The sequence below is a fragment of the Neofelis nebulosa genome, chromosome 3 (assembly GCF_028018385.1).
Source record: "Neofelis nebulosa isolate mNeoNeb1 chromosome 3, mNeoNeb1.pri, whole genome shotgun sequence".
In the NCBI taxonomy this organism is placed as follows: domain Eukaryota; kingdom Metazoa; phylum Chordata; class Mammalia; order Carnivora; family Felidae; genus Neofelis; species Neofelis nebulosa.
The window spans coordinates 7,560,451-7,580,055 of NC_080784.1; the positions used below are offsets into that span (position 1 = coordinate 7,560,451).

The window sequence follows — 19,605 nt, forward strand, 5'->3', positions numbered from 1 at the left end:
AGTCCATGCTCTAAACCATACAATATTAAAGTTCTGTTAATTCCTCTCCTTGTGATATTACTGTATTGTCACCAGTGAGAATAACGCTTTGCTATACACAGCGCTCTGTATACCTCAGCCACATCTCAAGATTGAGCATAGATTGCATCTTTGAGATGGTGGTATGGGGTTGTGAGTCGATGCCAACTTGTTGTGGTCTCTTGATCGTTCTTGTTAGGGTCAGGCATAAGGCAGGGTAAAGATAGGAGTCAGAGGCTGAAAAATTTTAGCAGTCAAAGGCTTTATTTGGGAACTAAGGTCTCGGGCGAGGTTCCGTGACTCAGGGAGAGAGAGAGAGGAGTCAGGGGAGTCACCCCCAGGTGTGGTGGGGTGGGGTTTTTAAGCTGCAGCAGTTTCAGGTTTAGGTCCAGGTGGGCCTTTTTCGTGTCAGGTCGCGCTGTCGCTCGGTGATTGGTTGACCTCCAATTCGTTCTGGCACGCTACTAGGGGCTTTTTGTTGGGTTGTGCTGGCAAGATGGCCGTCCCCTCTACTATGGTTCCAAGGACATCCTAACAGTTCTCACGTTCATGTATGCTTCCATGATAGTGTTGCATCCACACTACTCCTGAAACAGAATGCTACGGGCACAGTGACAGTCACAACAAAGTTTATTACAATGAGAGGCAAGGCCGACCAATCAGACCAACACTCCTGATAAGAGTGAGGCTCCGTTTCAGATTCTGTGTCTCCCTCTCTCTGACCCTCTCCCCGTTCATGCTCTGTCTCTCTCTGTCTCAAAAATAAATAAACGTTAAAAAAAAAAAAAAAAGAGTGACGCTCCGAACAGCCGGAGTACAGAGTTTTTAAAGCCAATCACATCGTTTTATCATTACCTGGGAACAAAAGAGAGAAACAGTTCCCAGGTGAGTTAGAAACAGTTGCCTAATGAGGTGATTATTTTAGACTTTCTGCCTCTAAGTTACAACCAGTGGATCTCCTTGACCTTGCCTTTGATGCTCTTTTCTTTGAACTTTTGTTTCCTTCATTGGTAAAGCCTGATTTACAAGAGTAAAAGCAAGGCTGTTATCTTTTGACCTTCAGTGTCAGAACAAAGCTGTTATTTTTCAAGCTAAGCATTAGCCCTACACTACAATTTAACCCTTACAATAGGTGTACGTGAGGTGGTTTCTAGCATTCCAATTCATCGCTGCAATTTTAGCTTGATTATCCTAAAATAATGTGAACACGGAACCAGGAAAAATAAAACCTTTTCCCAACTATGTGACCATAGGTTACTTTTCCTTCCAGAAAGCTAGCAAACTGTAGGCCTCCAGTTGGAGACCATCCATGGAAGTACTTTGTTTTGCCAGTGACTTAGGCCCCCAGGGAGGTCAGCTTAGAATGAAGTCTCATTTCCCCTGCTTTGTGCCTTGATACGTTTGCAGAGCTCCTGAGGGCATCTGAGCTCTGCCTCCAGCTTTACTGTCTCCCCTCCAAACCCAAGTCAGAGAACTACTTCTCACCACCAGGAAGTGGGCCAGGGGAAGCTCGGGCTTTATTTCACACAGGCTAACTGACTTGTCTTCACCAAACCACTTGGGTGTGGACAAATATTTTGTATCATCTTCAGCCAATAAGTTTTCTTGGCATTTTTGCATTTCCCAGACATGAACAAACACTGTGTAGCTTCCTACAAACACCCCTGTATTGTGAACACTTTATTTGATATTGTACTTCATCCACTATAGGAAATAAAGGGGGGATATCGATAGAAAGGCAAGGGGAGGTGTGCAAAGAAGGGATAAGAGTTGGGCCTGAGGGACTCACCGGGAGTTACAGGACTCCATCGGGTTCATGGGCTGGAGCAGAGACTCAGACACAACTCTTCTCCCCAGGAGCCACCACAGAGGCAGCAAAGCATAGAGCAAGTTTAGGGAGCAGTGAATAGTCTAGTCTGGTCAAAGTCAAGTGGATGTGCCTGTGGACAGTTTTGCATTTGATTTGGCAGACATGCCATGAATTCATGAAAGACTAGATCTCAGATTTAAAGTCTCAAACGTGCTGACCACCCCGTAGCTCCTTCAATAAAGGCTGGGGGGAAAGGCGGAGAATGCCGTGCATACAATAGGGCCAATGGGCCGGGGTGACTCCCTAAAAACCTTGGGTGTTGAAACCATTTACATCATCTACTCGCAAATGGTGTCATGTGATGGCTGTGGGAGCTCAGCCACTGTGAGATGAGCCTCCTGATGTCCAGGGGACCTTCCCCAGGTCCCTTGCTCCTCTACACCCCAGTGACAGAGTGGTTCTCGAGAAACCAGATGCAGTCCAGAGGAAGGTCTCAGCAGAGCACTGCTTCTTTTCTCTGCCCAGGGGCTCTATGGAAATTCCTGCGAGTGAGTGTCAGGTTTACCTGACTCTGTCTGAGAATATTACAGGAAGAAAACGGGAAAGATGAGAGGCACTGTGTGGTGTGGTGGGATGTCTCTGGAGAGTACAGTCAGAAGGTGACGTTGCCTCCAAAGGTGAGCCCTCCTGCAGCACCTCCTGCGTGTGGTGCTGGAGGTTCGCTGCAGGCAAGTTCTCTGGCTCACTGAACGCACCTTCACCTTATGTTCAGGCTGGGGCTTGATGGGTGGGCTCTTCCCACTTGTGGACGCTCCCACATCGACTCCTGCCAGCAAAGGGAAAAAAAATATGTTTTCTGAATGGATGCCGCGTGTTCTTGTTTTGTTTGGGTTTTGCTCATATTCCTCCTGGCAGTTTAGATGACTGGATGATATCCTTTCTGCCTAAGAAAACACCCAGATGGTTCAGGGGGCACGCTTTTAGTAAACAATGGAGAAGACATATACAGGGCTCTACAAATTAATTCTCTCTTTCACCAAGTGTTTCAACGTACGGGGGTAGAAGGACACGGGGACCAATCCTCTCTTCAACGGGTCACCACGTTCTAGACTCTCCTTCGAATTTTTGTATCTTCACTTATTCTGGCTTCTCTACCTTGTTTAAGAGGAAGGGTTTCTCTCTTCCGTGGTGCTTTCTTTCTCTGTTCTCTGAATTCCACCTCTTTTAGCCATAGACTATTGCATAAACCCTTTTTCTCTTATGCCACTCTCTTCCTCTCCTTTTCCACTGGCTCCTTCATATGGTCCACACTTGCACTCAATTCTTTATTTAAAAATAACCTGTATTTGACCCTTCTTTTCTCCTTAAACCATTACCTTACCTCTTCTTTCATTCATTACCGAATTTCTCAAACAGGTGGTCGACGTTCACGTGACCTCCTATTCCCTCAACCCATCGCTCCCTAATTTATTGCTTCCTGGCATCTATCTCAAGAAATTCGTTCCACATAGAATGAAGTGTGATCGGTGCCACTGTTTACCTGAGTTGCGAGCAGAGAGAATTAAGGGAGACGCGTTCTGGAGAGAGAGCCAGGCTCTAGAGATGATGACCCTTTTAGCAGGTTGAAACTCGTTCAGGAATTTGGAGCCTGAGCAGTGATGTGGTGCCGTGTGACTTTCCCAGAGTCTAAAATCACAGCTAACATGGTGAGGGATGAGTCTCCCGGCTCCTGAGGGCAAAATCAGGAAGGGAATAAGTACACAAACATTCATATGTAAGACTCTACCCTACCCTCCTACCATCTGACAGCAATATTTTCTTTCCAAATGGAATGCAGTGTGGATGATGCATTACTTTCTGTTTATACTTTTACACTCTAATCAGATTCTTTCACTGCATTTCATGCTCAGCCCCAGTTAAAACTCATCATATAGCAACCCTTGCCACCAGCCTACACGGTCTGCTGGCCGCTGGCTCGGGAAGGACTTTCAGGTTGTAGGTGGCTCTTATAACTCCTCAGTGCGTTGGGGGCTGGGGTGGAGGAAGAGATGTCCCCAAAGGCAAGAGATGGGACCCCACGGAAATTTTTTTAAAAACATAGGACTCCTGGGGCACCTGGGTGTCTCAGTTGGTTAAGCGTCTAACTCTTGGTTTTGGCTTAGGTCATAATCTCCAGGTTTTGTGAGTTCGAGCCCCACGTCAGGCTCTGTGCTGACAAAAAAAAAAAGATAAAAGATAAAAGAAAAAAGAAAAAAACCACATAGGACTTCTGTCACTATTGTTTAATCACAACTGATACTTGAAATAAATCTATTAGCAACTATTGCAAGAGGCGATGGGAAACCATCAAATGTTTTCACACATAACGATTGGCATCTATCGAACTGTTATTTGTGCTGAACACTGTGACTGGTGCTTTCATGCCTTTCTGTGAGAAAAACGTGTGAGGTCAGTATTACAATCTAGATTTTAAGGATAAGGAAAGTGGGGCTAAGAGGAATGAAGTAACTTGGTAAAATTCAAGTTTGGAGCCCAAATCGGTCAGGTTCACGGATTATGCTGAATTATGACTATGCCACTCTACTACTTGATGTCCTTATCACTACGTTTGTTTGAGTTTTTCAAGTTGGTTGGTTAACACACCAATTCCAGTTGGTTAACACACAGCGTAATGTTAGTTTCGGGTGTACAGTTTAGTGATTCAGCACTTACACATAACTATGTTTTATATCCGTGTTTTTGGCCAAAGGTTTCATGAGGGGGTTTTCCAATGGAAAGGTGTATGCTGATACATGGGGTGGAAAAGAATGCCACAGGACCGGGTGACGGAAGCCATACTTCACATCTGCTTGACCCAGACTACAGGACTGCTTCTGTTTGGAGAATTCCCAGATAAGTGCCTCGTGGAAGTGTTCACCGCGGCATTTACGATGCCAGGGCATCGAGAGAAATTCAAGCTAATGATGACGTTGGCATCTATCAATCTCTTCTTCCATATTTAAAAAAAGGTTTTATGCTTGCATACACTAGGAAACAGAAAACTTTTTCTGTGAAGGGCTATAAAGTACAAAAAAAATATTAGGTTTTGCTGATCATACAGTTTCTATGGTAGTTGCTCAGCTCTGCAGGTGTGGGGCAAAAGCCACCATAAGCAACATGCGAACAGATGGGCGCGGCTTTGTTCCAATAAAACTTTATTTCCAAAAACAGGTAGGTAGCAGCTGGATTTAGCCAGTGGGCCATGGCTTGTGGACCCCTGGCATGCGTTTGGGAGACAATGAGGGTGTGGGCAGCCTCTCAGCAGGCCCCTAATCCTCCCTACCTTCTAGAATTCATGCTCTTGTGTCATCCTTTCCCTTTCCTTGTGGGTTGTCCTTGTTGACTCATTTCTAACACACAGAATAAGGCAGTAGTGATGGATGCCACTTCTGGGATCAGGTTATAAAAAGACTGTGGATTGAATTTGGGGTGCCCTCTTCTCTCTGACTTTGAGGGAAGCCAGGTGCCATATTTACAGCTGCCCTACAGAGAGGCCCATTTGGCAGGAAACTGAGGGAAACTTTTGGCCAACCCAGTGAGGAGCTCGTTGTGCAATGGATAACTACTACCGTGCGGTACAGTATAAACAATACAAGACTTTGGAGACCTGTGCTCTGGTGCCAGGCTTTGTGCAAGTTTAGGTTAGCTGTTTACCCATCTGGACCCTCCACTTCCCCTCTGCCTGCCAAGGGCATGGGAGTCATGAATTTCTGAGGTTATTGCAAGTCTAAATCTTCATAGCTCATTGAACTGAGTCACAGTGATATCTGCATCGAATGAATTGGAAACCCATGGGTGAAATACAGTCTCCCAACTTGTTCTGACGATTAATTGTCAACATGTAAAGGAGTAAAGATTCTGTATAAAAATCCATATCCCTGACTTCTCCAGAGAAATTCGATGATGTAACCACTAGGGCCCACAATGCTACATGGGAACATCAAGGTGTATCCAAAGATCTCTTGCCCCTTTATGCAGAATACAAGCCCCCTAAATCAGAACCTGCATTCATTATCTTTCACTGGCCTGTCTCACCTCTTCAAAATGCCCGGCTTGGATGGGCTTTAAGGAGTCACTTAAGTTATGTCTGAGCTTGCCTTGAGATGTTTCCTATAACAGAGCAAAGGTCTTCTTTTACCTTCGGTTATGTTTTTTTTTTTTTTTTAATTTTTTTTTTCCAACGTTTTTTATTTATTTTTGGGACAGAGAGAGACAGAGCATGAACGGGGGAGGGGCAGAGAGAGAGGGAGACACAGAATCGGAAACAGGCTCCAGGCTCCGAGCCATCAGCCCAGAGCCTGACGCGGGGCTCGAACTCACGGACCGCGAGATCGTGACCTGGCTGAAGTCGGACGCTTAACCGACTGTGCCACCCAGGCGCCCCTCTTCGGTTATGTTTTGAGTCAAGGACACTGGCCCTTTTTTGCCTCCCTGTGCCCTTTGTGAAATGCTGTGTTATAGTCTGTACCCGCAAGTTCTGCTGTATGGACCTCGCAAAAGCCCCAGCTTAGAGCCTGGACAGGCGGTACCAGTGCTTTGCAACAAAGCCTGGGTTCTTCCCTCTCTCTGCCACACATCTGGAAGACCTCACCTCCCTCCCACAACCTTTACAGAAAAACACACTTTGCATACTCCCATGCACACTCGTGTGCACGCACGCATGCACGCACACACGCACACACACACACACACACACACACACAGAATTCTCTCTAGCTCAGATAGAAGCTACACTTGTCTTACATTTCCTCAGTTCCATATACATAAGGCCTGGAAAAGTGTTCCCTTTTTCTACTGCGTGCAGGGCCTCACTACCCCTTCTTACCTGGTGGAACTCATCTCTGACACAATCTCTGTGACCCCTTGATTCTCGTTCCTTTTCTCCATCCGCCCCCTCCCTCTCCACCCTCTCACGGTTGCTGTACCCATGGTTTCTGTTTTTCTATATTGCCTGCGTTTGGATTCTCATTCTTTCGAGTGCAAGGCATTACCAGCTCAGGAAAAACAGTCTAAGACATGGATGTATGTGCCCTCTGATTTGAACTACCATGACTCAAAACTTATCATATTTGTGTTTTGTTTTAAGCATTTCACAAGATATATGCTTTAAGAAACACTCTGGCCTGGGGCCAGCTCTTGGCTTTAGCACGCTACTTATGCACACATACGCATAGCTCACGACACCTGCTCAGACCTGCACACCCAGCTACGGAACTTGTCCACCCAACAACAAACTATAAAAACGGTGGGGGAGAGGGGGAGGGGAATTAACAAAAATATCTAGATGGTTTCACACACAGTATGTATTTTAGAAAAGTAACTTTGATGATGGCCTGGATTTTAACTCTCCTGGAGACTGATATTTGGGGACCACCTGCCCATTGTGTTCATAATGAACAGGAGAGGCCCCTGGGGCGGAGGGGGGGTGGGGGCAGGAAGGCGTGCACTGCTTTCCGAAGAGGCGACATTTGCTTCTGTCCAGTTGGTTCTGTAGCCTCTTTGGAACTAGATTTTCTTCAAGAGAATTGGTGCTCAGTGTCACAGGCTGCCTTGTTTGGTTGCCTGAAGTTTCTATTAAAAGTATCACTTTACTGACTGTTAATATTGGCCTCTTCCCAGGGAGATGTGGACGCTCCAAGTATCAGCCTGCAGACCCACTGCAAAGCCACCCGTTTTCTCAACCAGCAAAAACGATTACGAGTACCCTGATAATACCCTTCATTTCAGCCTAACTGGAATTGTCTGTTTTCCTAATACCGTCCCCTAACACCTGTATCTTTTCCTCATCTCTTTTCCCTGTTTCTGAGGATTGAGTTCAGTCCTCTGCTTTGCTCTCACTTTCTCTCTGCCTCTTCTTTAAAATTTTTTTTTTAACATTTATTTATTTTTGAGACAGAGAGAGACAGAGCGTGAACAGGGGAGGGGCAGAGAGAGAGGGCTCTCTGCATCTTCTTTTTTTTTATTTTTTATTTTTTTTCAATGTTTTTTATTTATTTTTGGGACAGAGAGACACAGAGCATGAACTGGGGAGGGGCAGAGAGAGAGGGAGACACAGAATTGGAAACAGGCTCCAGGCTCCGAGCCGTCAGCACAGAGCCCGACGCGGGGCTCGAACTCACAGACGCGAGATCGTGACCTGGCTGAAGTCGGCCGCTTAACCGACTGCGCCACCCAGGCGCCCCATCTCTGCATCTTCTTATCTCTGTCTCTGAGTTCTTGTGTCTGCCATTATCTGTCTCTTACCGTGTTCTTGGTTTTTATCACTGTGTGTCTGTCCTGCCTGGTGGTTTCTCTACCTCTGCTTTTGAGGGCAATGCAGTGGTCTTGTGTCTCAGGGTCTCTCCATATCAGAGGTCTCTTCCTGACAGGCTGTGGTGTTTCTAACTCTTAGGACCACCCCCTATAGCCAGCTAGGGGGATTTTCTGGCAGGAAACCCTTCCTCTTCGGCCATCAGGTGCCTCCAAGGTTATCGTGGGACAGTATGACCAGAACACCCAGCCCTGCTTCTGTCAAAAAACCTGGCCACATAGCTCTGTAGTGATACATCCATGGAAGATTCATGAAGAATAATGTAACAGAGATATGAATCAACCTTCTCTTTTTTATCCCTCCAGCTCTATCCATCTGGCACACAAGTATGAGCTCACAGATGGTTATTGGCATTTCTTCATCCTTTGGAAACAGTCTCTTTCAAAGAGAAAATCTCTTTCTCTAGTGTGAGAAACCTATTTCTATTTTTATTTCCACATGGGCAAGTAAGCTGGACGGCTGACCATTTTCCTATCCCCTACTTTATTTGCTGTTCTTGAAGTTCCCAACTTCTCCAGCCCACTGTCCTCACCTGCTCCAGGAAGACATGACCATTTGATTGGATCTTCACTGGAAGAATCTAGCTTTACCTCCTGGGACACAAAGGGAGTGGTGGTGCTCCTTCAGGATCCCAGCAAGCCTCAGGACAGAAACCAAATGCTCCTTTGTTGAACAACGAGTTCCTGACTCTTCTGGAAATGAGAAACATCTTAGCAATTAGGGAACTATTTCCTTCCTCACTCTGAGTGAAGGCCGCACTGTCGTCAAAACCTCACACCCGTCCTGGGGACCTGCACAGATATTCCATCTAACTGGTTCAGGATCCCAGGAGATAGCTTGTGAGCTCTCACCCTGCGGGTGCACACGAAGCAAGCCTGAGGTGTGGGACCACCCACACCATCCCTGGAAATCCCAGCCCCTCCCAGCTTCCCGGACACTCCAGGTTGTCATCCGGCTGCCCGGGGTGGGGGCTGGGGCGTGGCTCCAGCGTGTTCAGTGAATGGAAGGAGGTGATGGGTGGAGAGCAGGTAGGCTTGTAGGCGAGCATGAGGGTGGGCTGAAGGAGGACATCCTGGGTGCAGGATACTGAGGCTGGAAAGGGAAGAACACACTGGGGAAGGACCAGCTCTTTAAAGGATCTAAGCAGAGGGACTTTCCTTCTGGAATCTGGGGAAAACATTCATTTGCCAGACTTTAATTTTTTGCCCTTCGCTGGTAAGATTTCCAGAAACATCAGTAAAAAATCCTGTGTGAGAGTGTTAGGGAGTTTGCAGGACCGTCAGTGAAGGGGAGGGTCCTTGGGTCCACGACCACCCCTCTCTGTGTGCCTGTAGAGAGGGGACATCACCTACTGCGTGCAGGTGATGGCAGCAGGGGCCACGTGCCACAGAAGAGCTGTGTGCTGGGAGGGCTCGGCCGTGACCCCCGTGCTTGAGGCCGCGGTGGTCCCGGCTCTGAATGCACAATGGTTTCACTCAGTCGCTTCACAGAAACAGCCAGGGATCCAGTCAGCTCCCGGGGGCGCCCGGGGCACAGTGAGTAAGTCTGAAAAGCTGCCGACACAGCGCTGGGAAGCACAGCTCTAGAGCAAGATGATCTCTTGCGGGTGCGGACACCCACCTGCCTTAGGGACAGACCTCGCCTGGTGACTGCTGGCCATCTGCACAGCCCTCCCTGGGGCAAGACAGTGACAAGAATCAAGTGAAATATGCGGCTTTTCCAGCTCCTTCAGTCAAGCTCACCTGTGACAGGCCCCACACCCAGCATGAAGCATCACCCGGAACACCTGGGTGTGTGAGTCACCGTGACTCTGCCCCCGGTGGGTCAGGCGGGTGGGAATTCCCAGAGCTCTGGGCGGGCACCAGCCTCCCCGCCTCCCCGCGTGGCCCCGCCTGCTGGGAAAGGGCTTGGCCTCTGCTCGCGGGCACCGGGCACCGTGTGAATTCGCATCCCTGGTGCCTCGGTTACCCTGCCGCCACTCCTCCCGGTCCTGCTGGCACCTGCGGGCTTGGCTCACCTGCAGAGGATGGTGGAGAGGGGCAGCTGCTCATTAGAGCAAGAAGGACGGGGAAGCACAGCCATGAGGGAGAGTCTTCCAGGACTTCGTCAGCTCCAGCAATCCGCCTGCCTTCAGGGGGCCACCCTGTGGGAGCCTGAGGGTCCTGGGTAGCCGGTGGCCCACCTGTGCCGCAGGGAAGGAGCCGGCTGGATGCGGGAATGGGGACAGCGCCCCTGAGCCCGCCCCACCTTCCAGGACGGGCTGGTCCAGTCCGCCTTCCAGAGGCCACGAGGTGGGTCCATCCTCCGTTTCCTTCCTCCCCGTGCGCCGGACACCTTCTCTCATTCAATTCCTGTCATTTCCTGTCACTGCCTTCCCTCTGCTTCCGGAGTTGTGGGAGGCCCCATCCCCCTGCTCACCTGGCTGGCCCCTCCCACCCGCCAGGTGGCGCCCTAGAGCTGCAGCCCTGCCTGGGCTGCCCTGGCGGGTGGTCCTTGTGATCAGCCCCACCCTCCCCCTGCACTGCTCCAGCTTCAGAGCGGACACCCACACCCGTGGGGTCCCAAGGTAAGAGAAGGCCTCCGACGGCCTCTGCTGCCGGCTCGAGCCACAGTCTCCGCGTCTCTAGCGCCGTTCAGGGGTCCAAGCGGAGAGCCACGAACACCGGATTCGAACCTCCCCCCGGGCTCGGGTGGAAGGGTGAGGGCCCTCCTGCTACCACGGGACAGGGAGCGGGAGGCGGTTCAGGGTCAAGCCCGGGACTCACTTCCTCCTCTACCCGCGTCTAGAGATACGGGAGCCCGGGCAGAGCCCTGGACTCCTTCCTCACAGTCACCCCAAGGGCAGGAGACAAGGCAGGGGCTGCCGTCCCTTCCCGCCCCGTCGCTAGCTGTGTGGTCTTGGGCTGTTGTCTTCACTCAGGCGAGTTTCCGTTTCTTCCTCTGTAAAACCCGGGTAATCTCGAGGGTCGACTCTAAAAGGCCCTTGGTAACGCGTGGTCTTCTGCTGTCACTGCTACGGCCACCCTGATCCTCACAACTATTTATTAAGTTAGGGAGCCCTAGAAGGGCACTGTGTGTGGACGCTGCTTCCTCTATATTTTATAGGATATCCTTTCCTCCGTCCTATAAAATGGGCGGGGAAAGGGTCACCATCAACCCGTCATCAACTTGCTACATGACCTCAGGCAAGACCTTCAAGTGGGGTGCATTTACCTCCTCCTGCTGCCTCCCGGGCAGATCTGAGCAGAACCTCCTCCCTTAGAGCTGTGTGGCTCTGGGTGAGTAGCTTCACACCTCTGAGCTGTAAGCGTCTCATCTGTTTGATGAACACACTGAAGCCTGCTGGTAGATGAACAGAGATAGAGCATGTGAAGCACTTAGCACAGGAGCTGGAGCCCGGGGAGCACCCAGCACCAAGTGCTGCCAGGCCGACCTTGAGAACGAACCTGGCTTCCTTGGCATTTAGCACTAGAGTTCTGGACCTGGATCCCAGGCAGACCTAGCCGGAGTTGTGCATGCCCCAGGCCCCAAGCTGATGCTCTATGTACCCTCCCAGAGGCCTCGTCTGGGTGACCGCCGTGAGTGATCTCCACCTCCCAGACGGGCCCCTCCCCTGGGTGAATTCTCAGACTTAGCTGGGGCAGGCACGTGTTTCCTGTAGGTGAGACCCGTGATGGTCTCCTGTGTCGTCATCTAGGGAATAACCCGCAGGTACTGCGTACCGGGTGTCCCACGAGGAGGAAGCCTGGAAAGCACAGGTTCACCTGGTGTCCGGCCGTGTTGAGCACCGGTGGCTTTGTAGACGTGCCTGCCTTTCAGGGCGTCTGAGTCTGGCGGATGCTTCCTTCTCCGGCAGTGAGGGACGGAGCCCAGGACCATGGGCTGGTTTCTGACACCCCCCAACCCTGGGGTTTGGGTTTCCTTGGCTGCTTCAGTTCATGATTGTGCTGCACTGGATTCTTTCTGAGTTTTTTTTGGAGGAGGATTTCTGAGGCAGTCCCCAAAGAGGAATGTTAATATGTTGAGCTATTGCAACACTATTGTTTAACTGTATGGCCTGTGGCTTTCCAAAAGGGCTATTTTAAAATTTTTCTTTTTTTAACGTTTATTTTATTTTTGAGACAGAGAGAGACAGAGCATGAACGGGGAAGGGGCAGAGAGAGAGGGAGACACAGAATCGGAAGCAGGCTCCGAGCCATCAGCCCAGAGCCTGACGCGGGGCTCGGACTCACGGACCATGAGATCGTGACCTGAGCCGAAGTCGGACGCTTAACCGACTGAGCCACCCAGGCGCCCCACCAAAAGGGCTATTTTAAAGGATGTTCTTGTTTGTTTCCATCCTTTATGTTGCAGTGCCTCCCCTGGAGGTGATATTTGGATGGTAGATAATCACTCCGTAGGAGCTGTGCTGCCTGACTCTGCCCAGGGGGAGGGTGGGGGGTTTGGTCTGAGAAACTTTTAATGACATTTGCATGTCCATCGCCCCCTGCATGGTAACGTCACAGCACAAGACCTGGTGGCAGTCTCTCACCTCCAGAGGTAGTGATAAGACAATCCTCTCACCTTTCTCTGCAGCTCATCTGCACTGCTTGGCAGAGTTCTAGTGCTTTTCTATGCTAGTGGCTCTTTTTTTTTTTTAATGTCTATTTATTTATTTTGAGAGAGAGAGAGAGTGAGCTGGGGAGGGGTAGAGAGAGGAGGAGACAGAATTCCAAGCAGGCTCCACGCTGTCAGCACAGAGCCCCACATGGGGCTCGAACTCACAAACTGTGAGATCATAACGTGAGCCGAAATCAAGAATGGGCTGCTTAACTGACTGAGCCACCCAGGGGCCCTGCTAGTTGCCCTTTTAAACCATGGCTGCTGCTGCTGCTGCTTCCTCCTCTTCCTCTTCCTCTCCTTCTCCTCCTTCTCCTTCTCCTTCTCCTCCTTCTCCTCCTTCTCCTCCTTCTTCTTTTTTATTTTTTTTTCTGTGCCCAAGGCAGAAGGATCTGTTCCGGGTCCCAACATTAATTTGGTGTGTTCCATGGAGGAGGTGAGCTCAGAGTCTGCCTATATCTTGGACTAAACCAAGCTCGGGGGGGGGGGGGGTGATAAAAGAGACAAGGATGCAGACTTCAGGCTCTGAAGAGGGTGTGGCAACACAGTGGGTGTCCAGGTCCCCTGGTGGCCCCACGTTCAGCCCATGGATCAGAAAGGATGGTGGCAGCGGACAGAAGATGACCTGTGTTGGACACGTGGATTCATTTCTCCAGGCTCTGTGCCGGGCGTGGAGCCTGCTTAAGACTCTCTCTCTCTCTCTCTCTCTCTCTCTCTCTCTCTCTCTCTCCCCCTCCCTCCCTCTCCTTCTCTCCCTCTCTCCCTCTCTCTCCCACCCCCTCCCTCCCCCTACCCTGCTCACACTCTCTCTCTCCCCTCTCAAAAAAAAAAAAACAAAAACAAAAAAACCCAAAAAAACTGCCAAGTATAAAACACTGGACCCTGTTCAACACAGGCTGGTTCCTCTGCCTTCCGCTGGCTCCCTGGGGCCCCCAACCACCAGGAAACTCAGTTCCCCCTTGTGTGGGTAGAGGGTTCATGCTTCCAACACCAGTTTCACCAAGAGAAAAGGCATACCAACGTCTTGGGTCTGCCCACACCTCCTCCAGGCTGCCCCTGGCTGTGTGATGCAGGTGCCTCAGAGCAAGGCCGGGGCAAGTGAATCCCCAGGTTGCAATAGATCTGGGACCCAGAGGCAGGATGCAGTGAAGTCCAGCACCCCTTTCTATTTGTATGTGCACTTACAATCCTACCCGAGTGGCTCCTATAAACCCTGGGGGAGGCAGTCTCGGAGCAGGCCTCCCACAGACCTGCAGTGGCACTCTAGGGCAGAAATGCATGAGGCACTATAATTACTTAATGCCAAGAAATGCAGGCTAGAAGCGTTGGTAATCCAGGCTCCCTTTGTTCTCAGCCCGGGTTGGATTCCCACCTGCTGCTTTGTTGGTGCAGCTCAGACCCCTGATCAAAACCGGGTTTGCTCTCGCCTTGAGGGCCGCGGCGCGCCCTCTAGCGGTCAGTCCTGGTATCGACAGGCTGCCCGCCTTGCCAAGGCCGGTTCTGGCTTTGCGAAATAGCGTTTGGTGGGGGTTCACATCATCTTAGAACGATTCCAGAGCTCTTTAGGAGCGTGTACAACTGGGAAATTTCAAAAAGTACCGCGGAGAAAATGTTAACAGCCCGGTTTAGGGCTTTGGGCAACCCCCCTGCTGGCCAGTCCTGGACTCGTCTGTGGGTTCCCATCAGGCTCTGCGGTGACAATACTGCAGAGGAAGTTAGGGGAGGTGGGTCCTCTGTCCTTGCTTCACTTGATGGAGACCCCGCACCCCAGGATCATGGGTGAAGTAACAATTCTACCCTCAGACAGGGGTGAGATGTGATGGGGTCTCAGAGGTCTATGGCAGCTCCTTTATTTTATTTTTGAGGGAAAGGAGACCAAGAAAAGAAACTAGCTGGCTAATGGTACTTGCTCAGTGTGTGGGGTGGAACCAGACCCCAGTTCCCCAGTGTTCTGGGCAATGGCCCATTCCTTCATTTATGTATTTATTATTTGGGTGCTCTCTGGTGGCCAAGTTTTGGGCACAGAGTGATGGTGCTCTTGGCAGAGTGCGTCTTCTGAAGCATGAAGCTTTGCTGTGTTTCACGGGAGCAAAATCTAACTGTGGAGTCCACATCCTTCCTAGGCAGGCATTGACACCAGGCCTGGGAAAGGTCCTCAGCCCCCTGGGGAGAAAGGGGGCTGCAGTCCCCCCTGATTCAAGAGATGCCTGTAGTCAAGAGAGGTTCCTACAAGTCTGTCTGATGAGTTTAGAAGAGCCTGGGGAGAGGCCCGAACATTTCATTTCCCATGAAATGTTCGTGGGAACTTGACCGGGGAATCGAGACAGGAACCCCTAAGTTTATTTTCCAGGCAACTCTTCAAGTTCTGTGTATTCATGAGCAGACTGGATTCAGGCTGTGAGCAGGAAATCCCAAACAAGGGAACTTGTTAAGCTATTAGTCTGGAAAAGCTTGGCACAGGGTCTCCTACACCAGCACATTTGTCTTTATTATCTTCTGACATTTCCTGCGTGTAATTAATAGTCACTACTCTTGGGATGGCTGGCTCAGAGATGTGGAATAGACAACGCGTGTGAGCAGGATCCAGAGAAGAGCGAAGGGCTGTGAGTTGTAGGAATCTTCGTGGACAGAAGCTCTACCTTGCCACAGGTGCTCAGAAATAGGTTCTTTAGAAGTAACACGGCGCAGTGAGCGTTTGCTGGGCTGGGCATGTCAGAATCCCTCTTAGGAAATGCCGACCTGGGCAATCTGCTTAACCTTCTGGCTTTCATTTCCCTTCCATCCCCCAAATGGAGCTGCTCATACATAACTCCGTAAGGTTGTTGGTTAATCAAGTGGGATAACCTAAGGATAAGTGTTGAGTTTAGTTCTTGCAAACTAAACTCCTATTTACATATCACCTGTTGTGATTATTACTTGAGGTTAGGAGAAGGGGATGCGGCTTGTCAGGGCCTGGGAATATGTAAGTTGAGGCAGGTGCTGGGTTTGATGAGAAGGCACATGGCCTTTGGTGGGAAAGAGGCCAGTAGGTTGACTGCATTCCTGTCCCTCTGAGGATGAGATCAGTTTGGAGCATGGTTTCTGGTTCACCCTTGTCTGTGGGTCAGTGAGAGACACTCCCGGGAAGAGAAGCAGGAGGTATGCTAGGACAAATTTCTGAGACTCTTTAAGAAAAAAACAAAAGAAGGTAAAGTGGACAAGATTTTAGGAAAATTCTTTTATCAGACCTTCACCCTTGCTGCTGGATTCATTCAACAAACTTTTATTGAGCACCTTCGATAAGCCACACATTCTTCTGAGCCCTTGAGATACTTCAAGAGCCCTCCTGCCTTCCAGAAGCTGACACATGAGGTCTCAGGGTTCTCTTTTTTTGCCAACCGTCTCCAGTTTATTACTTATTTCTGCCTCTGTACTTGGTACACAGCACCTGTTCCAGGGATTGGAGCAGATCTCGGCCTTTTTCTCACCAAAATGGCAGAAAAAAAGTCTGCAGGTTCTGTGTTGTGTAAGGCAGATAACATCTCTAATTCCAGGTGGAATATCCCCTAGTGGTAAATAGAATAGACATAGAATTCATATAAGCCAGAGAATAAAAGAAGACCCCAGCCCACAGCCCAACCCTGAATATTTACTGTATTTTTCCAAAGTGAAGTGTCTTTGGACAAATGGCAGTTTAATGGAGTTTTGGTTTCTTAGCTTTAAAACAGGAACAGTCTACCTACACCTCGGAATATTTCCAGGAGGGTGGGTGTTTTATCCTCTATTCTTATAAAAGGGCTCTCAAGCTTCCTGGTGACAGATAGGAGTAGCACATTCGGAGAAAGGAAAGGAAGCTTCAGAAAACAGAGTGGAATAATGGAGGCATGGGTCTTGGCCTCTCGGAAGAGCAGAATAGTTCTGATGCTCAGCTTGTGGCCCCGTTTTTAGTTTCGTATTTTCCAATGATAAAAAGGAAAAAAAGCCTTTTTCTTCACCACGACTTGTGAACTTGTACATCAAGCACCACCACCCCGTATGGAAAGTTTTTTCTCTTTGTCACAAGAAAAACAAATTGTAAGTGTGTGTGGTGAGGGATGTTAACTAGGCTTCTGGCGGTGGTCATTTCACAACATATATAAACAAGGACTCATTGTACTGTACACCCGAAACTCGTATCTCATCACGTATCAATTGTATCTCAATAAAAAAAAAAAAAGGAAGCACTTCTTATTTGGGAATGAGTGGTTGAAGGAAAGTTCTCATTAGATACTACTTGTCATGACTAAAAAAACCAAACAAAACCCACAACATGCCCACAGTGTTGTACGATTTACAAATCAGCCTGGTGCAATATCTCAGCAACAATGGGGGCCCACCCGACGACCCTGTGTCGCCTCAGCTCTGTCGTGGTGAAGAGAGGGGCCCCACATCAGTGAAGGTTAGAAGAACCATGAGCCTAGGGAGCTGGAGATGTGCATTCTAGTCTCACCTGCTCCAGTAACTGATTATTTCTCCCAGGAGTGTGTGCTTGACCAGCTCTGTGTCAGTGTCGTCATGGAAAACAGGCCCTGGGGAAGCAGGAGGGACACTGGCATGGGTGTGAGTGACGGCCCAGACCGTAGCTGGTGAGGGCACAGCCACACTCTGTGGCTTTCCTGGGTGCTCACTTTCCCCTCCCTGTGGAGTGCAGTCCTGCCACGGAAGATCCACAGTCCCTTCCAGCTGTGAATTCATGTGGCTGTCATTTCCTTCTGGAAACCTTCCCCAGACTGCAGTGAATGCTTCCAGTTCGTATCAGAGCAAACGTGCCCCTTTGTCTTGTGTGATAGGACCCGTATTGTACAGGGAGGATCCAAACATCCAGAGCTGAGCCCCAGGGGGCGCACCTGCACCCATTAACAACCCACCGACACACCAGCCCTCCACACGGACACTCATCCATGGGATTCCTGCCCTACCTTCCCTGGTCCTCTCTACTACCCTGGAGCAGCCTTCTGCACTGGCCAGGAGACATTTACCTGAGTTAACTTGGACCAGATAGAAGAGAACAGCAAAAAGAAAGAGGACCTTCATGTTCTGAGGTTCCCTCGGCTCTCCCACCTCTCCTCTGCAGGAAAGCAAAGCCGATGAAACAGTGGAGTGGAGGGGAGAGGACACAAAAATGGGACATTTATAGGTTTGGGGGAACAATGCTTATCAGGAATGAGCACATTTATCTGGTCTACTGAGTAAAGCTGTGGGCAGAGGGTACTGGATACTCTTCCTTTCTGCCTAAAAATAGACAGGCTTCTTGGTATTGGGAGAAGCGGGGCTTGACCAATGACCTGGTACACCGAGGGTGCCCTGGAAAGAGAATCACGAGTGGCGAGCGGTTACTAGGCAGCAGGTGCTGCGCCGGGTGACAGAGGTGGGGATGTGCGAACACGTTTCTTGCCTTTGAGAAGCTTTTGTCTGGGCGGTATGGACGCGTGAGTTGGACACACGAATGCACTCCCAGGCGTATCCCCAACAGACGCAGCCCTGTGTGCACCGAGAGACACGTACGAGAACGTTCAGTGTAGCCTCGTCATTGCAACTGTCGACAGAAGACAACCCAAATAGTGTATTACAGCGCAGTAATAAAGCAAATACTGCATTCCCTCACAGCGATGAGCATACAACAGCCACAGATGATTACAACATGGATGTGCCTCACAAACGTGCTGAATGAAAAAAATTAAGCCAGATACCACGTACGGTATTGTTGTTTTAAATGGGGCAAGTCTAACTGATGTGTTAAAAGTCATGAAGTTGTCTACCCTGGGTAAAGAGGGTAGACTCTTTTCTCATTCCGCGAAGCTGTCTTGACTTGAAGAGCAAGCATCCTAGGGGCACCCGGGTGGCTCAGTCGGTTAAGCATCCGACTCTTGATACAGGCTCGGGTCATGATCTCAAGGTTGGTGAGTTCCAGCCCCGCATCGGGCTGTGGCTGTGGACCAACAGCACGGGGCCTGCCTGGGATTCTCTCTCTCCGTCTTTCTCTCTCTGCCCCTCCCTCCTCCCCTTTCTCTCTCTCTCTCTCTCTCTCTCTCTCTCTCTCAAACAAACTTAAAAAAAAAGAGGGGGCAGCCTAGCAGGAGACACAGGGACTCCCCCCGCTGCCGATGGCTATACTGGCCTGTGCGGGGAAGCTGTGCCTCACCTGAGGGGAGTCTTTATAAGGAGGATGGCATTAGAGGCGGCCCTGAAGGACAGCTCTCCACACAGCTTTTTGTAACTGATGATGCTAAAATGTCCAGTTACCGCAGCTACTAATTCTTTTTTTCTTTTTAATGCTTTTTGGAATCCTCAACATTTAAAAAAAAACTTTTTTGAATGTTTATTGATTTTTGAAAGAGAAAGAGAAAGAGAAAGATAGAGTGTGAATGGGGGAGGGGCAGAGAGAGAGGGAGACACAGAATCCGAAGCAGGCTCCAGGTAGCTGTCGGCACAGAGCCTGACGTGGTGCTTGAACTCACCAACCACAAGACCATGACCTGAACTGAAGTCGGACGCTTAACTGACTGAGCACCCCCCCCCCCCCAACCCCCCGCCCCAGGCATCCCTGCAACCACTCATTCTGCACCTACTTGACTTAGGTCCCAGTATCACTTGGGCTTATTTCCCTTAAAATTCACTTACCAAGAAATGAAAAGGAAGTCTTCCCATCTTCTTCCCCCTCCCAGGCTTTCATGACAGCTGTTACCAGTTTCTTCTCCACCCTTCCAGAGATGTTGCATGTATACATAAACAGAGATGTGTCTATATGCCCCTTCTTGGATAAACATCATGACAGACTATACTTTTTACTCTGCACTTGCCTTTTCTATAT

The 19,605-nt window shown here is 49.7% G+C and overlaps 1 protein-coding gene and 1 long non-coding RNA gene across 2 annotated transcripts; both read right to left on the bottom strand.

Moving 5' to 3' along the window:
• Positions 1-1,683: 1,683 nt before the first annotated feature.
• LOC131506340 (uncharacterized) lies at positions 1,684-3,546 on the bottom strand. Its single transcript, XR_009258882.1, has 2 exons — positions 3,369-3,546; positions 1,684-2,654 (listed from the first exon to the last, which is right to left on the bottom strand). It is a non-coding gene; the product is annotated as an uncharacterized LOC131506340 (long non-coding RNA).
• A 12,584-nt stretch (positions 3,547-16,130) lies between these two features.
• LOC131506276 (sperm-associated antigen 11A-like) lies at positions 16,131-17,828 on the bottom strand. Its single transcript, XM_058719736.1, has 2 exons — positions 17,774-17,828; positions 16,131-16,321 (listed from the first exon to the last, which is right to left on the bottom strand). Exons 1-2 carry the CDS (start codon positions 17,826-17,828, stop codon positions 16,131-16,133), a joined length of 246 nt encoding a protein of 81 aa, XP_058575719.1.
• Between the last annotated feature and the right edge of the window lie 1,777 nt (positions 17,829-19,605).

Coding starts and splice junctions, on each gene's coding strand:
- LOC131506276 (XM_058719736.1), bottom strand. CDS start 17,828: ATGAAGGTCCTCTTTCTTTTTGCTGTTCTCTTCTATCTGGTCCAAGTT. Junction 16,322..17,773: donor TCTGGTCCAAGTTAACTCAG/GTAAATGTCTCC, acceptor ATTTACCACTAG/GGGATATTCCACCTGGAATT.